General features: G+C 38.5%; 1 protein-coding gene across 1 annotated transcript in view; it reads right to left on the bottom strand.

The window, feature by feature from the left end:
- Nucleotides 1-1139: 1139 nt before the first annotated feature.
- Nucleotides 1140-23214, bottom strand: part of MMP2 (matrix metallopeptidase 2) — a 36065-nt gene continuing 13990 nt past the window's right edge. Inside the window, exons 6-13 of the mRNA XM_075040272.1 lie at nucleotides 20528-20701; nucleotides 18299-18472; nucleotides 16945-17100; nucleotides 14972-15125; nucleotides 9034-9170; nucleotides 7070-7229; nucleotides 3508-3617; nucleotides 1140-2154 (exon numbers count right to left, since the gene is read on the bottom strand). Coding sequence (XP_074896373.1) covers nucleotides 2051-2154; nucleotides 3508-3617; nucleotides 7070-7229; nucleotides 9034-9170; nucleotides 14972-15125; nucleotides 16945-17100; nucleotides 18299-18472; nucleotides 20528-20701 — 1169 coding nt within the window. The 3' untranslated portion in view covers nucleotides 1140-2050. The remainder of the gene's footprint in view (nucleotides 2155-3507; nucleotides 3618-7069; nucleotides 7230-9033; nucleotides 9171-14971; nucleotides 15126-16944; nucleotides 17101-18298; nucleotides 18473-20527; nucleotides 20702-23214) is intronic.

Genomic DNA, 23214 nt, shown 5'->3' with positions numbered 1-23214 from the left:
ATGCATGAGAAAAATGTTGATAACACTGATGTTTTCAGTTGTTGCCAAGTAATGTTTAGTCTAATGTTTAGTCAAATAAAGTCAAGGATTTTTCAGCTTCTCATGCCCAGCCAGCGAGAAAGCTGGAGAGGCACAAGAAGTTGGGATGGGACAGAGCCAGGACAGCTGACCCAAAGTGGCCAACGGGGTATTCCATACCCTGTGACGTCACATCTAGTGTATAAACTGGGGGGAGTGGGAGCGGGGGGGATCGCTGCTCGGGGACTAACTGAGTGTCGATCGGCGGGTGGTGAGCAATTGCACTGTGCATCATTTGTATATTCCAATCCTTTTATTATTACTGTTGTCATTTTATTAGTGTTATCATTATCATTATTGGTTTCTTCTTTTCTGTTCTATTAAACCGTTCTTATTTCAACCCACAAGTTTTACTACTTTTCCTGATTTTCTCCCCCATCCCCCTGGGTGTGGGGGGAGTGAGTGAGCGGCTGCGTGGTGCTTAGTCGCTGACTGGGGTTAAACCACGACAGTCCGTTTTGGCGCACAATGTGGGGCACGAAGGGCTGAGATAACGACAAACCTGACCAGGGCTTACTAGCCAGTTCTATGAATCATGGACTCAATGTGAGAGACATGTTGAGAAGGATCTGGGTTGACCACTTGCATGATGCAGTCCATAGAGTCTCACAAGGCATTTAATGTGCATGGAGCTGGATAAGATTCTTGGCCAAATGGTGTCTGATCTCATGGGCAGGAGTAAGGATTTACATCTCTGTTTCTCAAGCTTATATTCCCTGTAGGATACAGATACCACTGTGTCTATGCTGACTCTTCCTGTCTGGGTTGTGGTGAGGTAGCCTGCTGATAAGGAGAAAGAGTGTGGATAATAGACAGGCATGTAAACTGTTCTGAGAAGGCAGCAGGCTTCGTGGAGGCGTGGGACCGTATCATCTCTTTAATGTAAATTGCTGCAGTTACATCTTAGAACTAACAGAGAAAATAATCTAGGTTTCTAAATAAATCCAATATGCAGTTATATACTGGGGAAATACTGTCTTTCCTTTGACAGGTATTTCACTGTAACATGCTACTGAATTTCTAATTTTAAATGATACAAGGAAGCCTGGCCATGAGAAGTGTTGACAGTGTAATTTGATTTTATTTGTATCATTGGCACTTCATGTGTGGGACATTCTTTTCTGTTTTATTTTTTTAATGAGAAACATTCTATCAGATTGTGAAAAGAACATTTTCTGTTGCCGAATGCATAAGCAAAAAACCTAACTGAACAAAACCCCAATATTATAAAGAACAGAAAAATAAAACAAGTTAAACAATAATACTTGGCTTTTATGTATAACGCATTGACTTCAAAAATCTGAGTCATTCCGTCCATATAAACAAGTTATATAGTAGTAACAAAGTGCATGAAGCAAATTGCTGAATTTAACTAAGGTATTAAAATAAAAAGTACTTTAAAACAATACTTTAACACAGTTTCTTGCCATGATTCCATCATGCATCAACACAAATCAAATCCTGAGGCAACCTGTGCCTTTGACAGTCTTTCTGTATTATTATGTAAATAAGTGGAAGTAATGATCAAACTCGCAAGAGGGTGAAAAACATCAAGACAAACCATCTATTTATAACAGACCTGTATTTAAAAAAAAATAAATCAAAGTGCACTGCTGGTACATCTCATTTGAGCCTATCTGGGACATGTATAACACAGGGGCGTGATCCAGTCTCCAATGGTTTCAATCCTCTGTTTAAGCACCAAGGGAATAAAGAATGATGGATGTTCTGTTACTAGCATTACTATGACTAGCATGAAAACTGAAAAATTGTACCAGAATATATACGTAAACATCTTTTGTATACTGAGGAGGCAAACACTCTTAAATTATCTGATGTGTACAGTACTGGTACTTAATGTTTTGGTGCCAGTACCAGACTGGTCCAGTAATTAGCATTCAGGTCTATTTCTAATTACAGATAAGGCATATAACGAAAAAGTAAATATTTGGTTATTAATATCTCATACAGTTCAGCAACCCAACCAGTCAGAATTTATCTTGCCAATTTTAACAATCTTCAAACTCTTGTCTTCCATTTGTAGATAGTACTGATCTTTGAAAAAGTAGGTGTATCCTGTGAAGGTAAATAAAAAAGCAGACTCAGATTATGGAGCACATAATTCTTGATCAAAGCTTTTTTGTCTGTTTGATTTCATGAAGCTTAATGAACTGGAAGACTTGTTTCCTGAAATATTTATATACAATAAAAAAGATTTATTTAAAAAATACATAGAAATTCCCATCCTGGAGAAGAGACGTCTTGTTAAATGGAGCCTGAAGTCAGGTTACCATTTTGTGAGCCAGAATTTTCTGGGAAGAAATGTTTTCTGGCAAAATAGATATTGAAAATGTAACCGAGTTGAGACTCATGATATCAGCACCGCTTCCAAGACATATATGCATATCTGTGCAAAATATGAGGCCACTTAAAACCATGGACTGGGCTCTCAGCTGCCTTTGATAGGAGGTTAAAAAAAAGAGTAAAATAAAACCCATTTATGCCTGTGATCAAGGAGGTTGTCATACTTGAGTTCTGACTGTGCTAGAGCAGGATAATGCTGAAATGGTGCTGGGACTACATGCAGGTATTGAGGAACCTATGGAGCTGTCAAGAAGTTGGGAAATTTCCAAGCTATAGGGACTGGCCCAGTCGTGTCTTCTGGTGTTAGGACATCCTGTGCATCAGACATTGCGTTGCCGGAGTCGCTTTAGTCTCTGTCTGAAACTACACTGGAAAGAGAATTCTCCACAGAGCTAATTTTCCCCATGCCCAAATTGGAAAACCAACATGAACCCAGATCTGAGCCTCGGGGACATCTTGACGTAAAAGTGACTGCATCACTGATTACTTTCCTCCATGTCCTGTCTGACATTTGTATAGCAGGGTTCTAGACCTGTACAGCATTGCAATGGAAAGCAGTAAGATGCTTCAAGACACTCAAACAAGATAGTATATAGCCTTTTAAAAAAACAAAAACAAAAACAAAACAAAAAACGCACAAGGAAGAAAAGGGAAAAGATGCTAATAAAAGCTGATTCTTGCCTTGTTAAGCTTTGTAGTATTCAGCATCAAGGAAGTAAATGATAAAGAGCTGTAGCAGATTGAAATTAAATGACCTTCATGAAAAGAGAAATTAGCGTAACTGTTATTTGCTTGGATAAAAATATTCAGGAGAGGTCATATTCCCTAAATGTTTCATTTTAAAAAGTTTAAACTGTGATTAGTAGGGTATTTATCAAGTGATATTTAATGGGAAAATAAAGAGATAAAATAAGTTTGTTTGAACCAGTGGTTTGCAAAGCTGAATGGGAATTTGGCTCAATTTGGCTCCTACTTATGGATCACAAGAAATTAAAGTCTCTAATAAGTTTCACAGCAGACAAATAAGAGAGCTTGTTAGTGACTTGAATCAGAATTACAGCTTACCACTGTCACCAAGACCCAGGACAGCATCGAGGTTATCTGGAATGCCATTCCAAGAGTCAGCAATGAATTTAGGGGATGAAAGCTCCATTTTCTTCTTTTCTTCATTGTACCTGAAGAAAATTATATCCCTGCATTACAAATCTGTATTTAATGTTAAAATTTAACATAATATTTCAGGGAGTCCTCAGCAAATGTGACTATATAAAACAATCAAACAGAAATATAATAACTGAGATGTAACATTGTTTCTATTTCATTATAATTATTCCTGACTCCTTTAAAACCCTGTGAAATTTTACATCTTTCCTTTTGGAAATGCAATTCTTGCTGAATTGAAAATACACTTTCAAAGCAAAACCTTTTTCAGAAAAGTAGCTTTAAAATTCCAAACATAATTCTAGGAAAGGTAACTTTTTTCAGGCAGCAGCCAGCATCTGAAGATAGCAGTTTTTAATGTGAAATGGCTATCTTTTTCAAATCTGCTTGAAATATGCTTGCAGTCCATGTAATTGATGGATTGCTATTAAATTACTAATTACTTTCCCTAACATTTCATTAAACCCCCCTGTTATTTTCACACAGTCTCTCTCTCAGTGATGATCAACGGACAAATGCCAAGTTAAAAATATATGCTTTTCTTTGAGGGGAAAAAAAACCCCCAAACCACAATGGCTTTCACAATCTATGCTTTAAAGAGGAAAAACTCAGCTGATGTAAATCCACCTAACTCCATGGAAGTTGAATCTAGTTTGCAGTATCCTTCGGAAGTGAATGGATCTGTCTGTATCTACATCTGCAGATGATCATTTGTTTCATTTACTCTGTGTGCTTTCTGCTGTAGAATGCAAAGGTAGATTTGTGCAAAGCCAGTTTTACACTCCCACAAAAAAGTAATCCAGGATCTCCCTTTCCATATATAGGGAATAAATGTCCCAGGGATGAAAGGTCCTTGAGAGTGAAGATGGAAGGAGCAAGACTGTGGCCTTGTTTTCCCATTTTTCTGATTCATAGATAGGAGCGAGTGCTGAGCAGGAGTGGAGATGTCCTGAGAAGCAATGACATGGGATGGAGTTTGAACCAGGCTTCCAATGCATGTGAGGCCTCAGTCACCCTAGCAGCACTTCTTCAGGAGCAGTGGACTTCAGAGAGGTCATCTTTGACTAGTACTGGAGAGAGGGAAGCATTTATGTTCTTGATTTCTATTTATCTGTATCTGTATGTATCTCTGTATGTATCTTTCCCTCATTGCTGTATGGAACTGCTTGGATTATATCCAAAGTTACACTAGCACAAATGAATAGTAGGTTGGTCAAAATCGATTTAAGTTATTACTTTAAATTGCTTACTATTTTTTCCTTGGATATTTAAGGAAAATCTAGTACCTTGCTGTGTAGCTTTAAAACCAGCTGTGGAAGCTGAGCCGGTTCTTCTTCCTCTCCTTCACAAAACTTCACTTTGTTTATCAATCTTGTTATAACAACACTAAAATAGCTTGGGGCTGGAAGGAGGGAGAGGAGAAGGTTTCCAAAAAATCCATTTAAAGTAAGTGTGATAATGGCACAGGAAGGACTATGGTATGTAACTATTTTGATTCCATGTGGCAGAGCGCTTGTATAAAATAAAACAGCCACATACTTAAGGGTTATAGCATCTGTGTTAAACAGAGATGCATTTTTTTCTGAAATACTTGTCAACTGCTTGCTTTCTTCTTTACACAGATGGAAATCACTTAATCTTATTTTGATGCCTTAACAACAAATTATGCATTCCACAGTGACTGCAATTGATAAGGTACTTTGATAGAAATACTGTCGGTGATTAGAGCGATGAATTGCTTGGAGGCCCTGGAGCACAGTTAATCAAACCAATAGCTGGTACAGAGGAGACCAGCAGCTTTGCTAACTCATAGTCTGTAGATTTTGAGTAGGAATTCAAAGTATTGCAAATGGCTGTATTAGAACTACTTAGAACTACTTGCAAATGTTTAAGATGGTTTCTACAATATGACATTAAAAAATGAATAACATTCTTTAGCTTTTAAGTTCTTTTTTTTTCTTTAGATAATGAAGAAGAGTACTGTCCTCAGAGTAGTTGAAAGTTACGATCAAGTGGCAATTGTGAAAGGGTATTTTATTTACTTACAGGAATCCACAGCCATTAGGATATAATAAAGACACTTATCCAGTTTGATCATAACATGAAATTAATGTTCACATAAAATGGAGTCAATTATACCGAGACCTCCTTTAATACTTCATATAGAGCATCTCTCAGAAGGAACCCTTATAGCTTGGAGAATCTTTTAGATTTCTGGTGGGTGTTTCTGATGTTTAACTTTCCTCTAAATTGTCATTAATTAATGGTTTAACTTTCATCCTGTTGTGTAATGTCTGCATTCCTGAAGTAAAGTCTGGTTCCTGAAAGAGACCTCTGATGGTGAAAGCAGGAGTTAGTGTCTCTGTTTTGCTCTCATGCCATTCTGATAGGCACCAAAGTGCCTCTGCTTTTTAAGGTGATCTTTCCTGCCAGATCTTCCTGCCAGTTATGATAATGAAATTCTATTAAATACAATCAGTAGACTCTTCATCAGGTCTAATATAGGTTATTTATTTCTACCACAGTAATAGCCTTGAGGCATTTTAAGGACATTTTTTCCTAATCTAAGAGTCCAGTATCTTTCCTGGATAGAGTGTGGTAGCAGGTCACCTGAGTGTGGTTGCTTACATTGCATCTTATTTTGCATCTCATACAGCCTTTCAAACAGGAACCTTGGTGCAAATAGGGTTACACGCATTTGTGGAATATCGCATTTGTGGAATATCACATTTGTGGTGTTCTTTGCAACAAAAACTTCTCTGAGCATGTACTGGAAACATGAAAAGGATTGTTGAGACTGTCAAAATGAATTGAAGCTAAGACTTTTCCCAAAGTACTAACAGATACACTTCTTGTGGTTTGGTCAGATCTCCTGAGTGCCAATGCTATTAGTAGAGCAAATGTGTTAGTGACTGGTACATCAGCTGCTGAAAGGATTTACAGTCATCCCTAGCATGCTTTGCTAGGCACCCTGCTGTTTCTTTTACATCTAGTGCCTCCAAACCTGATGGTTTAGTGAACGAATTTCAAAGGCAATCTGGTCAGTCTTTGACTTCAAGTGATTGGAGATCAGCCCATTTTTAAGGAATTCCTTTCAGAGTTTTCTCCCAGCAGTCGTGAGCTGACAGTAGGGACAGCTTGCCCCTCTGAAGAGCCTGAGACTGACGTGGGGCAGTTGGTACATAAGGATTGAGGGATGGGTTGTTAGTGGCGAGCAGCCTGACAGACTCCCAGATATCCTCTTCCATTGCAAGCTAGTTTCCTGCTGCTGTACTGAAGCTCTTTCCTAGACACGCTCCCTGGTTCAGCATCCTCACTCGCCACTGCTGTCAGTGCTGTCCTGGCAGCCTTTGGTTTGTATTCTCAAAAGATGAACCCTCTGTCCCCTGAACCTCAGTATGCATTCAGCCCTAGAGACACAGCTTGGCTAACAACATACCACCACCACCACTTCAATATATCTTACTTCCAGTATCTGTCTCCAGCAAAAATGTATGTCCTCTTGTTTCTGCCCCAGTTAAAAGCTGCATCAACACGTTGCACATCAGGGGGTAGTCCCAGGTTGGTGAGTTTCTTTGGATAGCCCCTATCCAAGTTACTGGCTGAATAAACCCAGTACTCATTTCCTAAGTAGGGGAGAAAACAAAGCAAACAAACACTGTTTATTAATCAGATACAAAGTAGTATTTCTTCTTTTATGCTTTGTTATGTGACATTTTATTGCACTAACTGCACTACTAGTCTTTCTAGTATTTTACCATCTGTGAAGAACTAGATTAAAGTGCAGGTATACTGTGATTACAATTTCTGCTTTTGCCTCTTCAGTGTTGCTTGCCTCTCAGCAAAACACTTCACCTCAGCTTGCTCTTGCTTCCTCCCTTCTTAGCTGTCCCATCTTTGATGCAGATGCTGTCTTAATACAGTTGGGGTTATGTTAAAACAAATCGTTAATATTGGTCATTTTTTTGTATGATGAAGATAGTCTGAAACGAGGCACGGCCACCTGAAGGTCAAATGCAGAAGCTCATGTTCACCCTCCATTTGTTTTGTTGAGTGATTTTATTGAGTGATTAACAGGAAGTTTTCACCCAGACTTCCTGTTTCTTTCGTCTTTTGTCATGCAACATTTTCTAATGTCTCTCCAAATAGGTACTAGTGAAGATGTACTAGTATTCTGCGGTCTTTACATGGTATTATAGTTCACTGAGTAAATACCCTCAATGGATTCACTGAAAGCCATGGAAAGATTCATTCATGAAAGCACATTTCTTTGATTCTGTGCTAGTGGGAAAGAAAGTAAGTACAGTCTTAATACGAGAAAAGTATAGTGTAGCGTTTGAGTTCCAGAGAAGTTACTATTTGACCATTCAGGAGCAAAGGGTGGGTCTCAGTAGTAAGTAACGTAACTTTCAAACCAGTCTTTGTTTGTTTGATAGTTCTTATTTATTTTTTTTTTTTTAAAGCATGTTAGTTACATTTTCCTGGAAATTACAAAGAGAGGGAGAGAGGTTTAGATGTAATAAGATTATATATAGTATATGCAATATTTAAAGTGTTTTGGCTTGCCTGAAATAAAACTTTTTTAAGCCACCCCCACCCCACCCGCTCCCTGCCATGTAAACTAAAGCAAATGACCTTTGAGACATGTGGAATACATTATCGTTACTTTTTTTCCCTCCTGTACAGAAAATGTACAGCAGCATCAGCCATATGGTTTTTACATGATTGGAGATGTTTAGTCATGTTTTTAGTAGATACTGGAAGCCAGTTGTTGCTGGCTCAGTTTTTCATGTTGAAAATAGCCTCCCAGCTCCTCTAATTTGGCCAGTACAGCTGAACCGTATGTGTGACTTAGGAGGGACAGAGTAGTGCTGCTTCCTGTTGTCCTCCTCTCCCATGGAGGCAGCTAGCACAGCCGCCTGTATCCTCTGCCTGATGAGCCACCAAGGCAGATACTTGGAAGCCAGAGTGGAAGTCAGTCTTTGGCAAAAGAGGACGAGACAAGGAAAGGCATGGGGGGAAAAAAGATCTAATCTTCTCAAGCAACATGTACAGAGACAGTAAATTAAAATGAGAGGAAACAGAAGAAAAACAGAGCAGTGACTGATGAAACAGAGTTCCCACTGTTGTTGCTGCTTTTTGTTTTAAATATTGACCTTTGTTTAGTCTTGCTTAATGTCAAAGGTGTCTTTCTAGGTCTTTATAGCTCTCCTTTGGTGTAATGGAGGCTGAATGCTGTTCAGAGTCTTTCAGATCCAGCCTTTGTCCTAAAATCCTCAGTATGGGATGTCTGAGATGTCACCCATACCTGCTGGCTATACTGGCTCTTAGGCAGGCCATTCCCTGGCCCAGTTACAACTCAGAGGAAACTGAGCTTGAATGCAACTTTTATGCAAATGGCTACTCACATTTTAAAACTTAAAACAATACCTGAAAAAAATACAGCCTTCTCATCCTGAGGGGCCTCGTAGACAGCATCAATTTTCTCTGGCAGATCAGGCCAGAATGTAGCAACAAGAAGAGGACCTGTGGGTTTTCCTCGGGCGTTTACAGTCCTCCACATGAATCTGGGCAGAACAGAAAATTGTGCGAGATTTACAATGAACTAATTCACCAGCACATCTGTTTCTCATCATTTCTGGCAAAGGCCACATGAGCGTGCATATATACACATGCACACACACACATTAGCAGCAATACACGCTTGTAACTGTTTTCCTACCGTGACTGAAAAGGCGAATCATTCATTTAGAAGCATGTTGCTAAAACAGTTGCACAATAAACTGCATGCTGGAGTGCAGGTGAAATTGCTTGCACTGATTGCTTTGGAGTTCCTGTTGCTTTTTGTATGAGGGCAAAATGTATTCTGTGCTTGAGTATACAAATAAACTGATTTACAAGGCATTTAAACTATTAGAGCTCTTCTGCTGTTGTGTATGGAGCAGACGGGTGAGTGTTTGACAAAAAGAGAGATTTGTATTCTGTGAATTGCTCTTGCAATTACTATTGTAGTGACTAAAAGTTCAAATTTAATAACAGTATATCAAACTGCTTGGAAGTGAGCTCGCCTGTAAAAGAAACTGCTAGCACTAAAAATGTTCATTAGAGAAATGCAGAGGGTAATTTATTGGCTATTTTATGTATAAGTAGGATCATCATTTGATTTAATCTTTTAAAAGCTGTAATTATCTTTAAATGGCAGAGCTTTGTGCTGAGGGCTTTTTGTATTAAAAATGGCACTGCTATTTCCTCTCCATGGAATGAACAACTTTTTTCCCCAACAGAACAAAAGTTTTGCCATGGTCATAAAATGAAAAATCAGCAGGCTGGTGGAATCACTCTTGCACCAAGCTATGGCTATTAAATTCTCAGGTCAGACAGCTTTGACCATTATTATGTTGCCGAAGCTCCAGGTGCTACTGGCATCTTATTTTTTGCAGACTGTAAATAGTCATTACCCATTCCTACCTAGAATAATTATACCTTTAAGAAACCCAGGATCTGAAACTGAATTTTGGGTTTGCCTAAAACTTGGAGGAGCAGTCCTATATTCATTTAATAAATTGCTTTATTTTTATCAACAGAAGTTTGACTGTGAACAGAGCTAATTAAGACTAATAAAACATTCTGAAATGCATTTGCAAGTACGATTAGTTGCTGCATACTGAATTATGATAATCTATAGTGTTTGATATGAGGAAGAGTACAACTGGCAAGTGCATTGTTTTTTTGTCTCTTAATTAAAAATATGTATTAATTTAACCTGACATATGGTACTAATAATTAAGATATTAATATGTTAACTTAACTCTCATTTTGCATACATACATGTATTTTTAACATGTACAAAAATACCTCTGAGCATAACTCATCAAAATTTTCACTTAAAGAAAGAGGAAAGGAATAAGGCATTTAGCTAATTAGTCTTGCTCTTGACAGCATTTAAAGACATATGAAATGCTGTAAAAGGCTATAGCATTTGTTCCGTGCATCTCTTTTTTTAGACAGAAAAGCAGATCCAATATGATATGAAATGGAAATACATATAACAAATCTTTCTAACACTGTATTCATAAAAGTAGCTCCTTTAAAAATCCAAGTTACAGAATTCTCAATCAAATTTGGACCTGATTTATGACTGAGTCAGCACTAATAATTACTATCTCCATGAATTCCAAACTTGCCAGAGCCAATGGAGACTTAACACCGGGTTTTTATTAAAGCACACATTTCAAGGGACTTGTTAAAACGGGAGGTTTTCTCATGGAAAGGGAAGCTTTGTCAAAGCTGAATTTTCTTTTGTTTTTGAATTGGGTAGGATGTATTTTTATTTCTACTCATCTTATTGAGGAAATGGTGAGATTAATTATTTGGCTTTCTCATTTCACTTTCAACATGTTAGAAATCTTTTAACTCATTCAGGTTAAATTTTAGTATGTTTATAGACAGATTTAATACTTTGTTACAGTAAGTATTTTACATTATATTTTAACATAAAAAAGATTTGCCATTATTATTATTACTACATGCAGTTATATAAAGGGACCAAATCAGTGGGTCTTTTTTAATGTCTTGTTAAACGTCAGAAGTTTGAATATTTGTTCACTTTCAGAACAAAACCACCTGTGTAAATGCCGTACTCAGGCACTCTGATTGCTTGGAGGATTTTGTGGCTGGTGGAAAAGCCCAACTGTTCTCTGTGGCCAACAGCGCCTCCAGTAATTCCCTTTTATCTCCTTGGTTTGAGGGGGGACAGAAAAATACTTTTTTGAAAGAATTAATCTGATCTGACCTCCTTTTTGCTATTTACTCCTTTTGCCTGTGTAATATGACAGTTGGATGCTGTGGTCATTTTCATGAATCATAAAAGTCACACGACACATGATAGACATTTGTTTTTTGAATTCCAAAAGTGAGTCATAATGCTGCTTGCCTGATATTTGGAAAGCTGCAAGACTGACAGGCAAAGCCATTCCAGAGCAAAACAGTTCAACAATTGTCTGCTTTTGCTACATGTTAGATAAAGCATGAACAGATTGTTTTGGTATTTGCATAGTTCTTTGACCAACTGTATCTGAATGTGAAATACTTCTGTTTTGTTGAGATTGTATAGAATACTGAATCACTTTGCTGATTTAGGAATAGATTTAAAATTGTTCCGTGTTGGATCAAGCCTTGCATGATTACCAGTTTACAAAAGCAGAAGCAAGGTGGAGGTCTGGCTGAAAACCAAGGCCCATAAGTAAGCAAAAGAGTATCAATATGCTGTGAATACTGTGGAACCTGAAAGATTTTTTACTGCTGTGAGACTATGTTTTTCCTTTTGAAGGCACTGAGCTGAGGTGAATACTTTAGCTCTCTGATGACCATGCTAGCCAAAGTGGGCAGTGTTTTTGGCAAACTTGTTAGTCCAGGGTGGTGGGGCCAGCTGTGTGCAGCTTGTTGGTGGAAGGGTCCAGTGCTGGCTTTCTGTGAGGCTGATCTGTTGGTACTGTGGAGCCATTTCGTGGCCAAGAAAGGGCTGTTTCTTGCCATTAGGGATCACTGGATTGTAAGGAATCTTAGCCTGACACTAATGGGTCCAAGAGCAATAGTAGAAAAGGTATCACAGGGGTCCCCACAGACTTGTTGAATGAACCCTTTTTGCCCCTAGCAGCTGTAATAAAAATGGGGAACATTATGTTTTTACAACCAGAAGTTTTAAATCCCATTTCTGCATTGCTAAAATGCAAAGTTTGTGATAAAGATTAAGTCAAACTTCAAAGCCCAAGGACCGTTATTCTGGGTATCACATAAACAGGAACTAGAAGGAAATGCACTGAAAGAATTACTGTATACCATAGCCTGTAAAATTACCCAACTGACTGTGATTTTTTTGTTACGAAAAGCTGGTGAGTAGAGTTAAACCGTGCAGCATAGTAATAAATCCTTTATATATTCTCACTGAAAATTTAAATCTGGAGGAGGTGGCTGGACTTTACACCACAAAGAGATACAAATAACTATTAAATTGCTGTTTTGTGAGGGGGACCTTGTCTGTTGGTTCCTGCTTGCTTTTAAATTTCAGCTGACATCTGGCAAGAAGCAATGAACAGGTGAGTTGTAATACTTCCATCAGCTTCAGATGCTTGCATATGTTTCTGCATGATAGGAGATGGTGTTTGATTTAGGCACGTGCAGTGAATGTGACTGTGCCCACATCTTCAATGGCTTTGGGAGAATGTTCAGTGTAACTGAGGATAAATGATTTCAAATTGGGCATTGATTTGTGGCAGGAGAAAAGGAGCTTTAGTGTCTCTCACCATGGTGCTGCCAAGTCCTGTTCTCCTTAGGAGATGCTCTTCATTGCTGAGCAGCTGGGTAATAGGAGGCCCTGGCAAAGACAGTGGGAGCTGCAGCTGTGCAGCCACCTAATTTTATCAGGAACGTCTCTGCTCTTGCATCAAAAATGCCTTTTGTGTCTTCTGCCTTGGAGGCCTTGCACACATGGAGCCTATCCCAATCACCAGTGTCCTTGATGTGTTATTACAGCAGCCATGAGTCACATCATACTATTATTTAATGATTTTGGACTCAACCTGGATTAAACCACTCAGGGACAAGACTTTGCTCACAGTTTTTCATGACTGTATCTTTATGAACATGGGAAAGGAACAGATCCTCTTTGGACCAGTCTATCATAATGAAAGTTATGCTAAAACTGAAGATTTGCTAAAACAGTGTCTCCATGGTGGAAGAGGCATTTGATATTATTGCCACTAGCTTTGGATGAACTACTTTTTTGGAGGAGTGTTTTTAGAAATTGAGATTGCAAATTTTCCAGCAATCAGATTTGAAGCTTTCCCCCAGACTGCAGACTATATGAAGTGAAATCAGGAAGGATAGTGCCTCCAGAGCTCTACTCCACTGAAAGTGATGGGATTTCCATTGCTGAATTACAATCCTTGTAGGTTTTGCTACAAGAGGCATCCAGAAATATTTTAGAGAGAATGAATCCTTCTTTGGCAGGCAATAGACTGGTTAATACACCTCTTCCATTGCTAATTTTGTGATTAACATTACAGATGGGTAAATCTCTAAAGATTTTGCAGGTCATATCTGGTTTGCATAAGCATTTAGAAGTTTGGATGTGTCTCCCAGCTATTTCACCCTTTTAAGCAACCCTCGTGTGACTCCACAGAAGCCGGCAGGGCTGACACCAGGGTTGAGTTTTGCTCTCCAATCTCTAAAATTGGGCAGAAAATATCATGAGAACAGGCTTTTTTTGTGAGGTTTGTGGCATTTCCTTGTCCTGATTTTAGCTAGAGCTACCACCAGCCCAGTCATTGTCATAGCATCTTGGCATGCTCAATCCCAGTGTAGGGCAGAAACCAGAAATTAAAAACCACCACAAAACTGCCTAAAATAATGACTGAAGTTGAAAATTCCAGAGTCTCAAAGTTAAGTTTGAGAGTAGCTCTAAGAAAAAGTGAATTTATGGCATAATCATGTCACCTATCTCTAATTACAGAAAGTCTTCTGGACATGAAGATGGTTGGGAATAGTCAGCATGGATTCTCAAATGGGAAGTCACGCTTGACCAACCTGGTAACCTTCTATGATGAAATGACTGGCTTGGTAGATGAGGGGAGAGTGGGTCAGAAAGGTTTTTAATTTCCCATTTCCAATAAGATTCTCACAGAGACGCTGTTGAAGTGTGGGTGATGTAAGCAGACAGTGAGGTGGACTGAAAATGGGCTGACTGGCTGGGCCTAGCGGGTGCGGTCAGTGGTACGACGTCTAGCTGGAGGCCAGTAACTAGCGGTGTACCCCAGGTGTTAGTACTGGGTAGAAGACTAACAGCTTCAGTAATGATCTGAATGCTGGGGCAGAGTGCACCCTCAGCAAGTTTGCTGATGACCTAGAATGGGGAGGTGTGGCTGATAACACCAGAGGGTTGTGCTGCCGTGCAGAGAGACCTGGACCCCTGGAGAAATGGGATGACAGGAACCTCACACAGTTCAGCAAAGGCCAGTTCAAGGTCCTGCACCTGGGGAGGAACAACCCTAAACACCAGTACAAATTGGGGGCCAACAGACTGGAAAGCAGCTTTGTGAAAAAGGACCCGAGGTCCTGGTGGAAACCAAGTTGACCACGAGCCAGCAGTTTGCCTTTGTGGCAAAGGCGGCCATATTATTTAACTGTAAAACCAGAATTTGCCATCTCTTTCCCTTAGGAGTTGATTAGGACACTTTGCTGCCTCTGAACACACAAAAGAGAGGGCAGAGGTTGTGCCCGATAATAAATTTCTAGATTTTGATGAATACGTCAGATATAATACAGATTCCTCCACCTGAGGCTCCACTGGTAAGCAATTTATCTCACTTACCTATCTTTGAAGAAAAACGTTTCTCCTCTAATTTGTGCGACTCCATCAAATACAATGTCGTGCTTGCAGAGCTCTGGAGTGACAGGTCCAAGGGTTGGACGTGGTCCTGGCCCTGGTCCTGGCCCTGGTCCAGGTTCGACATCAGTCGATACTTCTGTAATGATGAACACAGATATTCTGTTACACTGAAATACAGTGCTGTATGGGTTACAGAGAAGATGAACTACCATGACTTCTAGAAAGGGAATAATTTGGAGGCAGTGCTTGAAGGAGAAAAAATTTGTAATAAAATCTTCTCAGAAGAAGGGTGGTCAAGTACAGCTGAGAAGGCCTTAGCTTCCAGTCCTGCCTTAATCTGCTGTGTGGCCTCATTCAAGACCCTGTGCCTGTGTAAGTTTCTGTCCATGTTGAGCTGTCTGTTTAACTTGAAAGATATTCAGAAGTGGCTATACTGGGTTCAAATATTAACATTACAATTTTTTTTTTACTGGCTTCTAAAAAGAAGAGAAATGCATTTCAAAGTCCTTCTATTCAGAATTATCCGCAACTCTGCTGAGAGAGACATCAAAGTGGATTTCTCTTCTTTCTAGAAGTACCAATATTTTGCAAGTTACAAAGATGCATTTTGAGCCATTTGTATGATCTTTCTGCCCTCATCAATAATCAAAATGTGCCCTTCAGAACATACGCTTTGCCATCTGGTTTATTTTATTTTGTTGTATTATTTGGCTGCTGCTGTATTGCCTTAGAAGGCATTTGCCTTTTTTCTTAGACATCACATTGTTTTACTGTATGAAACAAAGTGGAGTGTGGCTGATTTGAGATAATTATAATGCAAGAAAACAAAGGCTTTTTGAATACTTGTTTTATATAGAAAGTGGTTTGTAAAGGGTTATATCAGTTATAAAGAAGTAAGAAGGATAGTTTTGTCTCAGGTTTTGGAGTGTGCCCTGAGAGAACTGGGATAAATTCTAAACTCTATCAAAGATATGCCATGTGAGCTTAGAAAATTCACTTAACCTTGCCCATGTCTCAATTCCCAATCTTAATTAAAGTGGCTAAGAACAAGGCAAAAATGAAGATTCAAATCAGATTTTTGATAAAAAAGTGTCTCATGGTAATCATTTTGGTATATTCTTATTATCTTTCCTAAGGTGTTGAATATGGTAAAATATAGTCACTTACAATTAGGAAGATATCTCAGTAGAAAATTGAAAAGCACAGAAAGAGAAATGGTATAGATTTTCTTCGTCTGCTTAATTGACTGTAGGATACTTGTGCCTCTACAGGGTAGAAAATGTATACATGGAAGGAACTTTAATCCTAATAATTCCTATGCATTTTACTAAGAGTATCTGTGGAGAAAAAAATAAATTTTTAAGATGTACTAACACAAAAAAACTTAAATCCACTTTTTCTCCAGGAGCTTGCCAAATACATTAACGTTGAAGTATCAGCTCCCACACACTCGGCAAATGTTACTGTGGCAGTACAGCTTGAATTGTTGTGGGAAGGCAATGTGAACTGTTTCCAAGCTGGGACAGGAAGCAATGTCCTTCCCCTCTTACAGGGAGTTGGAATCTGGGAAGCTCAGAGTGTTGTAGACAGTAACACCCCAAACCACCCACATCAGGTATTTCAAGCTAGAGAAAAGCATGACATTTCATTTTCCCAGTAAAGGCAGTAGAAATTTTCGTCTAGAAGTTTGGTTATGGGGAGTTTTGGGGCTCCTGTTAGTTCAGTAAACTTAATGACCCCTCATCCTTAAATTGTGCCTCATCCTTAAATTGTGATATTTGATTGAAGTTGGAGTGGTGGTAATAATATGAAGAAAGCAGGGAAAAAGGAACAGACGATGTTTGTGGCATTGGTGGTATTGTGAAGTATGTAATTTACTGCGAGTTGAGAGTCCCAAATTTCAACCTGTGCTCCATGCTTTTCTGATGGGCTCTGCTGATGAGGGAGGACTTTACCATATAGCTCCTGGATCCCTTTAATATCATCCTGAGAAAGTCGAAAGTTCTTGGTGTAGGTGTAGATAGGGGCCATAAGAGCTCCTGGATCCTCAGAGTGCTCTAATCCCATAGCATGGCCAAATTCATGAGCAGCAACCAAGAAGAGACTGTATCCTAAATAACACAGCAAGATAGTATTAGCTGCTTGCATCTAAATAGGAGTGTACCACACAGGTTATTCATAGTCTTACAATTTTGTTTCCTTGCCACCCATCAAAAATCTCCCAATAATAAATATGATAATATGTACAGCCTCCAATGGCGAATGTCATACACATTTCCAGAAATGACGTTTCATTAGATTCTAAAACTTCCTTCTGTAGCTGATACTTGCTCATGCAAATCTCACATGCAAATGACTTTGACCACAGTCTTAATACTTCTGTGAAAAAAGGTTGTGTAGCAAATAAAATCAGACATTTTTTTTAAGCACAGAAGAATTAAACTTGCAATCTAGACCTCAAATCTTACTTTACATCATGAAATGACATGTAAGTGATAAACAGGTCTGTATATCTGTGTGTCTGTGAACAGAGCCTGGATCGGTACTGTTGTACCACATATTTTTAGGTTAAAAAAAATCTTTTATCACAGGATGATATTTTATCAATTATGCCCAAACAGTCTTTGAAATTTGGCAGTTATTTTCCTCCTAAAAGAAAAACCTGAATCTAGCATTTGTTTGTAAATGTGTAAAAAGCCTTTTGCTATATTTAATTTTACCCAAATTTAGCCTAATAAATATAGCCTTTTGCTATATTTAATTTTACCTTACAAATAAGGGCAAAGATTAACCAAAATAATTTTAAATACTTATATTCACCATACAAATTTTATATTGTCTCTCTCATTTTTTAAACATGTTTTTCATCTTCAGCAATATCGGCCACAAATGTATTAATTTTTTACATTTAGCATTTGTTCCTAATTTGGCCAATATAAGAGGGTAATTATGACATACTAGTGAAATACTATAGTACTTGTGGCTTTTAGCCTTGGAAGTCAAAACTGGTGTTGAGAAAAACATTTATTTATTTCTTAAATGTTTTTGGTTTTTATATTTTGGAAAGATACTTCATTGTTATAATTTTAGAAAATCTGAATGTTTCAGGCAGGCAGATCAGCTCTGAGACTGACTCTTTAACAATAGTCTTACATTTAAATGTAGGGGTTTTGCTCAGATTTCGGGCTGGGGGGAAGTACTGTAACCAGACAGGAGTGATAAGTATGAGAATGAAATCATTGTAAGTGTGACGTCATTGGTGTGGTCCATATGCTGTTACCATTGTATTGCTCTGACAAACTGTGTTACCTTGATCTGGACAAAATCCCCACTTGCGGTCATCATCATAGCTACCGGTAGAAGCGCACCACAGCTTGCCATCATTGCGACCTGCACTCGTACAGGACTCGTATTTATTCCCAAGGAAGATGAAGGGGAATACACAAGGGGCTCCCTCTGAATTTCCACCAACTGTTGACATGGCTGCGGAAAATGACAGAAAACCACAGTGTGAAGGGAGTCCCTTTTGTGAGATTAAGCTGATGCATCTTCTCCTAGACTACACACTAAAACCAGAAAGCAAGCAGAAAATCTGCAATCCACTTAAGAACATGAGGAGTAAGATTAAACGTAGTATTTGAAAAGAAAATTGTCTGACAGAAAAAAAGGAAAAAGTCTAGGCATTGCCATTGCAATGAATTTGCCAGTAGTTTTGGTGGGAGTAAGAATGAGCCCTGGACTTACGTTCACAGCTCTGAGAAAACAGCAGTTAACAGTGTTTTGTGGAAGGTGATTGCGTAGCAAGTATCTTTTGATGGTCTTTCCTGGTGATGTTTTAAAGTGTGTCTCAAATAGGTTGAAGGTAGGTTTAGTGTCAGAAAGGTTAAAGAGCTATTGAGTATCCACCTGGTTAGTAGGTGTCCCACTCAAGTATAAGCTCTGAAGTAAAAAAAAAACCCAAAGGGTCCAGAAGAGGAGTCATATCAGATAAATTGAGGAATTGTTTTATGCTGACAGCAGGGTACAGTTTAAAAGCACATGGTTTTAAACATTTTCTAAAGAAAAGGATATAAAATGTGAATGTTTTGGGTTTTTTTGTTTTGTTTTGTTTTTTAACCAGTGTTTTTGCAAAAAACGGTAAATTTTTCCCCTCAGTGTGTTCCTATCTATGTAGTATATGGCAGTAATATGTAAGAAATAACATTTGTATATGCACGTACAAGTATTTTCTAGAGGGAAGAGGGTGTAACTAAATTTAAAATTACATTTTAAAGTAGGTATTGTAAACAGAATAGGAAAAGAATATAAAACTCACTTAAATTCATTTACACTGCTACCTGGCAATTACAGTTCCTTTCAAATTACCTGGGAAGGTACAGAAGAGCAACACAGAGGCAAAGCTGGTTGTGTCCCTAATTATTTATTGTTATTTATTTCTCATTCATTATTACTAATTAATAAGCCAGAAATTAAAAAAAAGGAAAAAAAAATCACAGCTACCTCAAGCAGTAATGTCTTATACTGAAAAAAAAGCTTAAACTATGTGTATTTCTTGGTTCCAGTGATAGAAACTGTTACCTAGGACTTTGGATGTATTGATTCTATATATATTGGTTCTTTTGTTTGTTGAACTATCCTTTAGATTTTTCTCTTCCTGTGTAGCAAGTTAGAATGAATTTGATCCTTTCTTTTAATTTTCTTTTTCTTTTTTAAACATCTGTAAGGTAAAAGTGAAGGGTTACACCTGGTTATCAAAAGTAACAGGAAGCCAAATACCAATACATCAAATCCCTATTGCAAATGCTTAGGCCATTTTCAAAATACTTAAAAAACAGGATGCATGTAGGTTTGAATGTAGCTTCAGGGTGCAACAGGGTGAATGTAGCTTTCCCTTGGCTCTGTTTAAAAGCCTGAGATTTTAGAACTGCCATAGCTAACTTATACAGTCTAAATACTTATGGCTCTAGTCTGTATCCTAAAATTGAACATCTGCCAAGCTATGCAAGGCTATAAATTAATTTTTGTTCCTTTATGTAATAAAACTCAAGTTAAAAAGTATAAAAAATTGTGAAGAAAGCAGAAATCTATTTTCCTGACTAAACCATTTTACTTAGTTCTTTTGAATTGCTGAGAAGATCTATTAACTCAAGCTTACCATACTAAACAGGATTTCTTTTTTCAAGTGTAAATGGTAAGTATTAAGCTAAAATATTATTCATGCTTTCTTCCATCACATGAGACTTCTCTCCGAGGGCCATTAACAAATTGTAATCTACTCGTAATTACCCTGCAGTGGTAGACATTTAGTCCTATGGTTCAATGACATTTGTGTATCCCTGATAAGCTCGGTGTGCTATGGCATACCGTATTGTTTACATAGAATGCTCCTGTTCTAGTTACTTCCTTGGCCACCTATGCTGAAATTGTGCCTAACTCATCAACTTTTGTGTGCTCTGGTGGAGGTGCAAAAACAGGAGGCTTTTGTTACTTAAACCAATGACAAATTAGACTGTGCTATGCAAGCAACGTTCCTCATACCAGTTTCCGGACAGAATCCATATTTCTTATCTCTATCGTAGTCTTCAGTGGTTCCACACCATCGGTATCCATCTGTCCTGCCTTCTGTTGTACACTGGTCATAGGATTGGCCTTGAAATTTAAAGGGAAATTTGCATGGCTGCCCATCGCCATTGCCACCCATTGTAAAAAGTGCTGTAGAGAGAATGAAAGAGAAGAACGTTAGTACACAATGCTCAATAGCAACAAGGAATCATGTTGTGCCAATGGTAACGTGTGAAGGTCTTGACAGAGATTAGACAGCTGTCATGCGTGCTGCAGTTCACACTTAGAACTTCTATTTTACACCAAAAATGAAATGCTTTGGCAAGATAGACAAGAGATGTTACAATCTCACAAATGTCTAGAAAGGAATGACTGTTTGATCTTTATAAATGAACTGGGAACGAAGAAAACTCTACCAAGCTGTTTGAATGTGGTTTGAATTGTGTGTATCCTTTATAGCCTGCCTTATAACATAAAATTAATATCCCTTCTTGAAACAACGTTTAGAAAGAGGATTCTGAGAAAGTCACTCATGTTCCTTAGTGCTCTGCTGGTTCATTTACCTTGCATCAAGAATTTTAGCTAGAATGGTAGACTTTGTACAGAGCCACAGACAAGTCAGATTGGTTTTTCCCAGTGGCCATCTGTGTACATTTTCAGTTTCTTTAAGATACTGACATACAGTAGGGTTAAAGTCAGATAATAACCTGTAGGCTTTTCCTCTACTTTGCTTTGCTACTGATTTCTGAGAATCCCTGCAGCTGGGCTCAGGCACTCAATAGAAAAACAAGAGAGGACATACAACTTCTCCGACAAAGCTGAACACTGGAGGCTTCTCCTGTCGTTTGCTTCGTTAATGTTCCTGAAGGTAGTCTATTGGTCTTCTAGGTGTTGTTTGTTGTCTGTCTGCATACACAGACAAGGCCACATGGCTCAACCCTGAGAACTAGAAATCTCTTTCATGGATGAAGGAGTACAGATTAAACTAGGTTGAGAGTTCTGGGATCTGTTTTTAGGATTTTAGTAAACTTCCTGGAATAACTAGAGGAAGAGAGATAAAATCTCTCATGCTGATATTTAAAAAATGTATGTCCAAATTGAGTTACATGAAAATGCAGGTGGCTTGGAGCATCTGATATCTTGTGAACCTGCCTGTGTCTTCTCTCAGCTGCTTTATCAGTGGGAATCCTCAATAGCAGGACAGTGTCTGTCAGTGCCGTGTGCTGGTGAGAGGAAACCGTGAGGGCGACAAACTGGGCCAGGCCTTGCACTTGAACAGAGTCAAAAAAATCCTTCATGCAGCCATGCGCTAATTCCCCTTGAGATTTAAGAACAGCACCTCAGAATGAAACACGTCTGTTTGAATTCCCAGTGTAAAGTATGCATGATTTGGCCTTTTTTAAGGTGCCCAAGGGGACACCTTTCTGCCTTTCCTTCCCTCAGTTTAAAGCTACAGCTAAAACCCAAATGTGTATGTGGGAAGGCTGGGCAGATTATTTCTAACTTTGCTGTTGTCATTTTTGATGACCAAAAAGCCATTATAGCCTCAGTGTCTTTGTGCAGGATTTCAGGGGTTTTGCCTTTGCTTAGTCTGATACATTGATGGGAAGAGACATTGTTTATGAGCATGCTTCACTTTTTAGAGTAGTAATAAATAAAAACCCAAGACCTTTGCTGGCTGAAGGTGACTGGGAAGGGTTGTAACAAATGGGGTATTGTGACACAGATGATTCATTTTGCCTTTTCCACTTAAATCAGTAATTGGCCACAGTATTGGGGGCATGAACCAGTAAGTTACTGAAGTAAGTTCCAGTCCCAGTGAGGAGAGGACTTGGAGCTTTGCAGGCCTGGCTCACACGCGAGTTTGCTGAACTTCTGATCTGGCTGAGCTCTCATCTGTATCCTTCTGCATCCTGGACATGGAAGCAGCCACACAGAGGTCCTATCTCTAGGCAAAAGATAACTGCAACACACACTGTGCCTCCCCAAAAGAGCAAGCTTCAAATGTTTGTATTTGTCTCAGATGCTGTAATAAGTTAGGAAATGTGCATTAACTAGGACTGTGGCTATCATGATTGGAGAAAGACTTTATTTTTTTATAAAGAAATTATAGAATTGGAAGGCAAAATTAAACTGAGTTGTTTAGATGACTCATTTACCACATGAGCTGCTTCAAGCTCTAGATCTGGCACACTCTGTATTTCAGTAGCCTTTTTTTATTGGTTTAAATGTGGCTCAATTGCAAAAACCTTATGGAAAGTCAATCTCTTGGACTCCATGCAAAGCAGTTTCTGAGTCACAGTCAAAATGCAGTTTTTTCATTTTGCTTGAGGTAACATCATGTGATGGTAACAACAGTGGTTTATTAAGTTTTCAAATCCTCTGTCCCGTCCCCCTCACCTTAACTAGAAAATTCTTTGCTTTAATGTAAATAAAAGTTAAAGACAGAGACTAGGTCAGTTTCCCCAAAACAAAACAAAACAAAACAAAAGCTTTATTTACTTGTAAGGGGATCTTAAACAACCTGAATCTTGTTCTGCATCATGATAACTCAGCAATGTAAAAATCAGTGAAGACATGCTGGTGTGAGAGCAGATTCAGACTGGACATTACTAATCTGTGAGCTGCACTGCACTGTTAGCTCTTCCCAGAAAAATCAGCCA

The sequence above is a fragment of the Buteo buteo genome, chromosome 11 (genome assembly GCF_964188355.1).
Source record: "Buteo buteo chromosome 11, bButBut1.hap1.1, whole genome shotgun sequence".
In the NCBI taxonomy this organism is placed as follows: Eukaryota; Metazoa; Chordata; class Aves; order Accipitriformes; family Accipitridae; genus Buteo; species Buteo buteo.
This window is presented reverse-complemented; position numbering and strand designations above follow the sequence as displayed.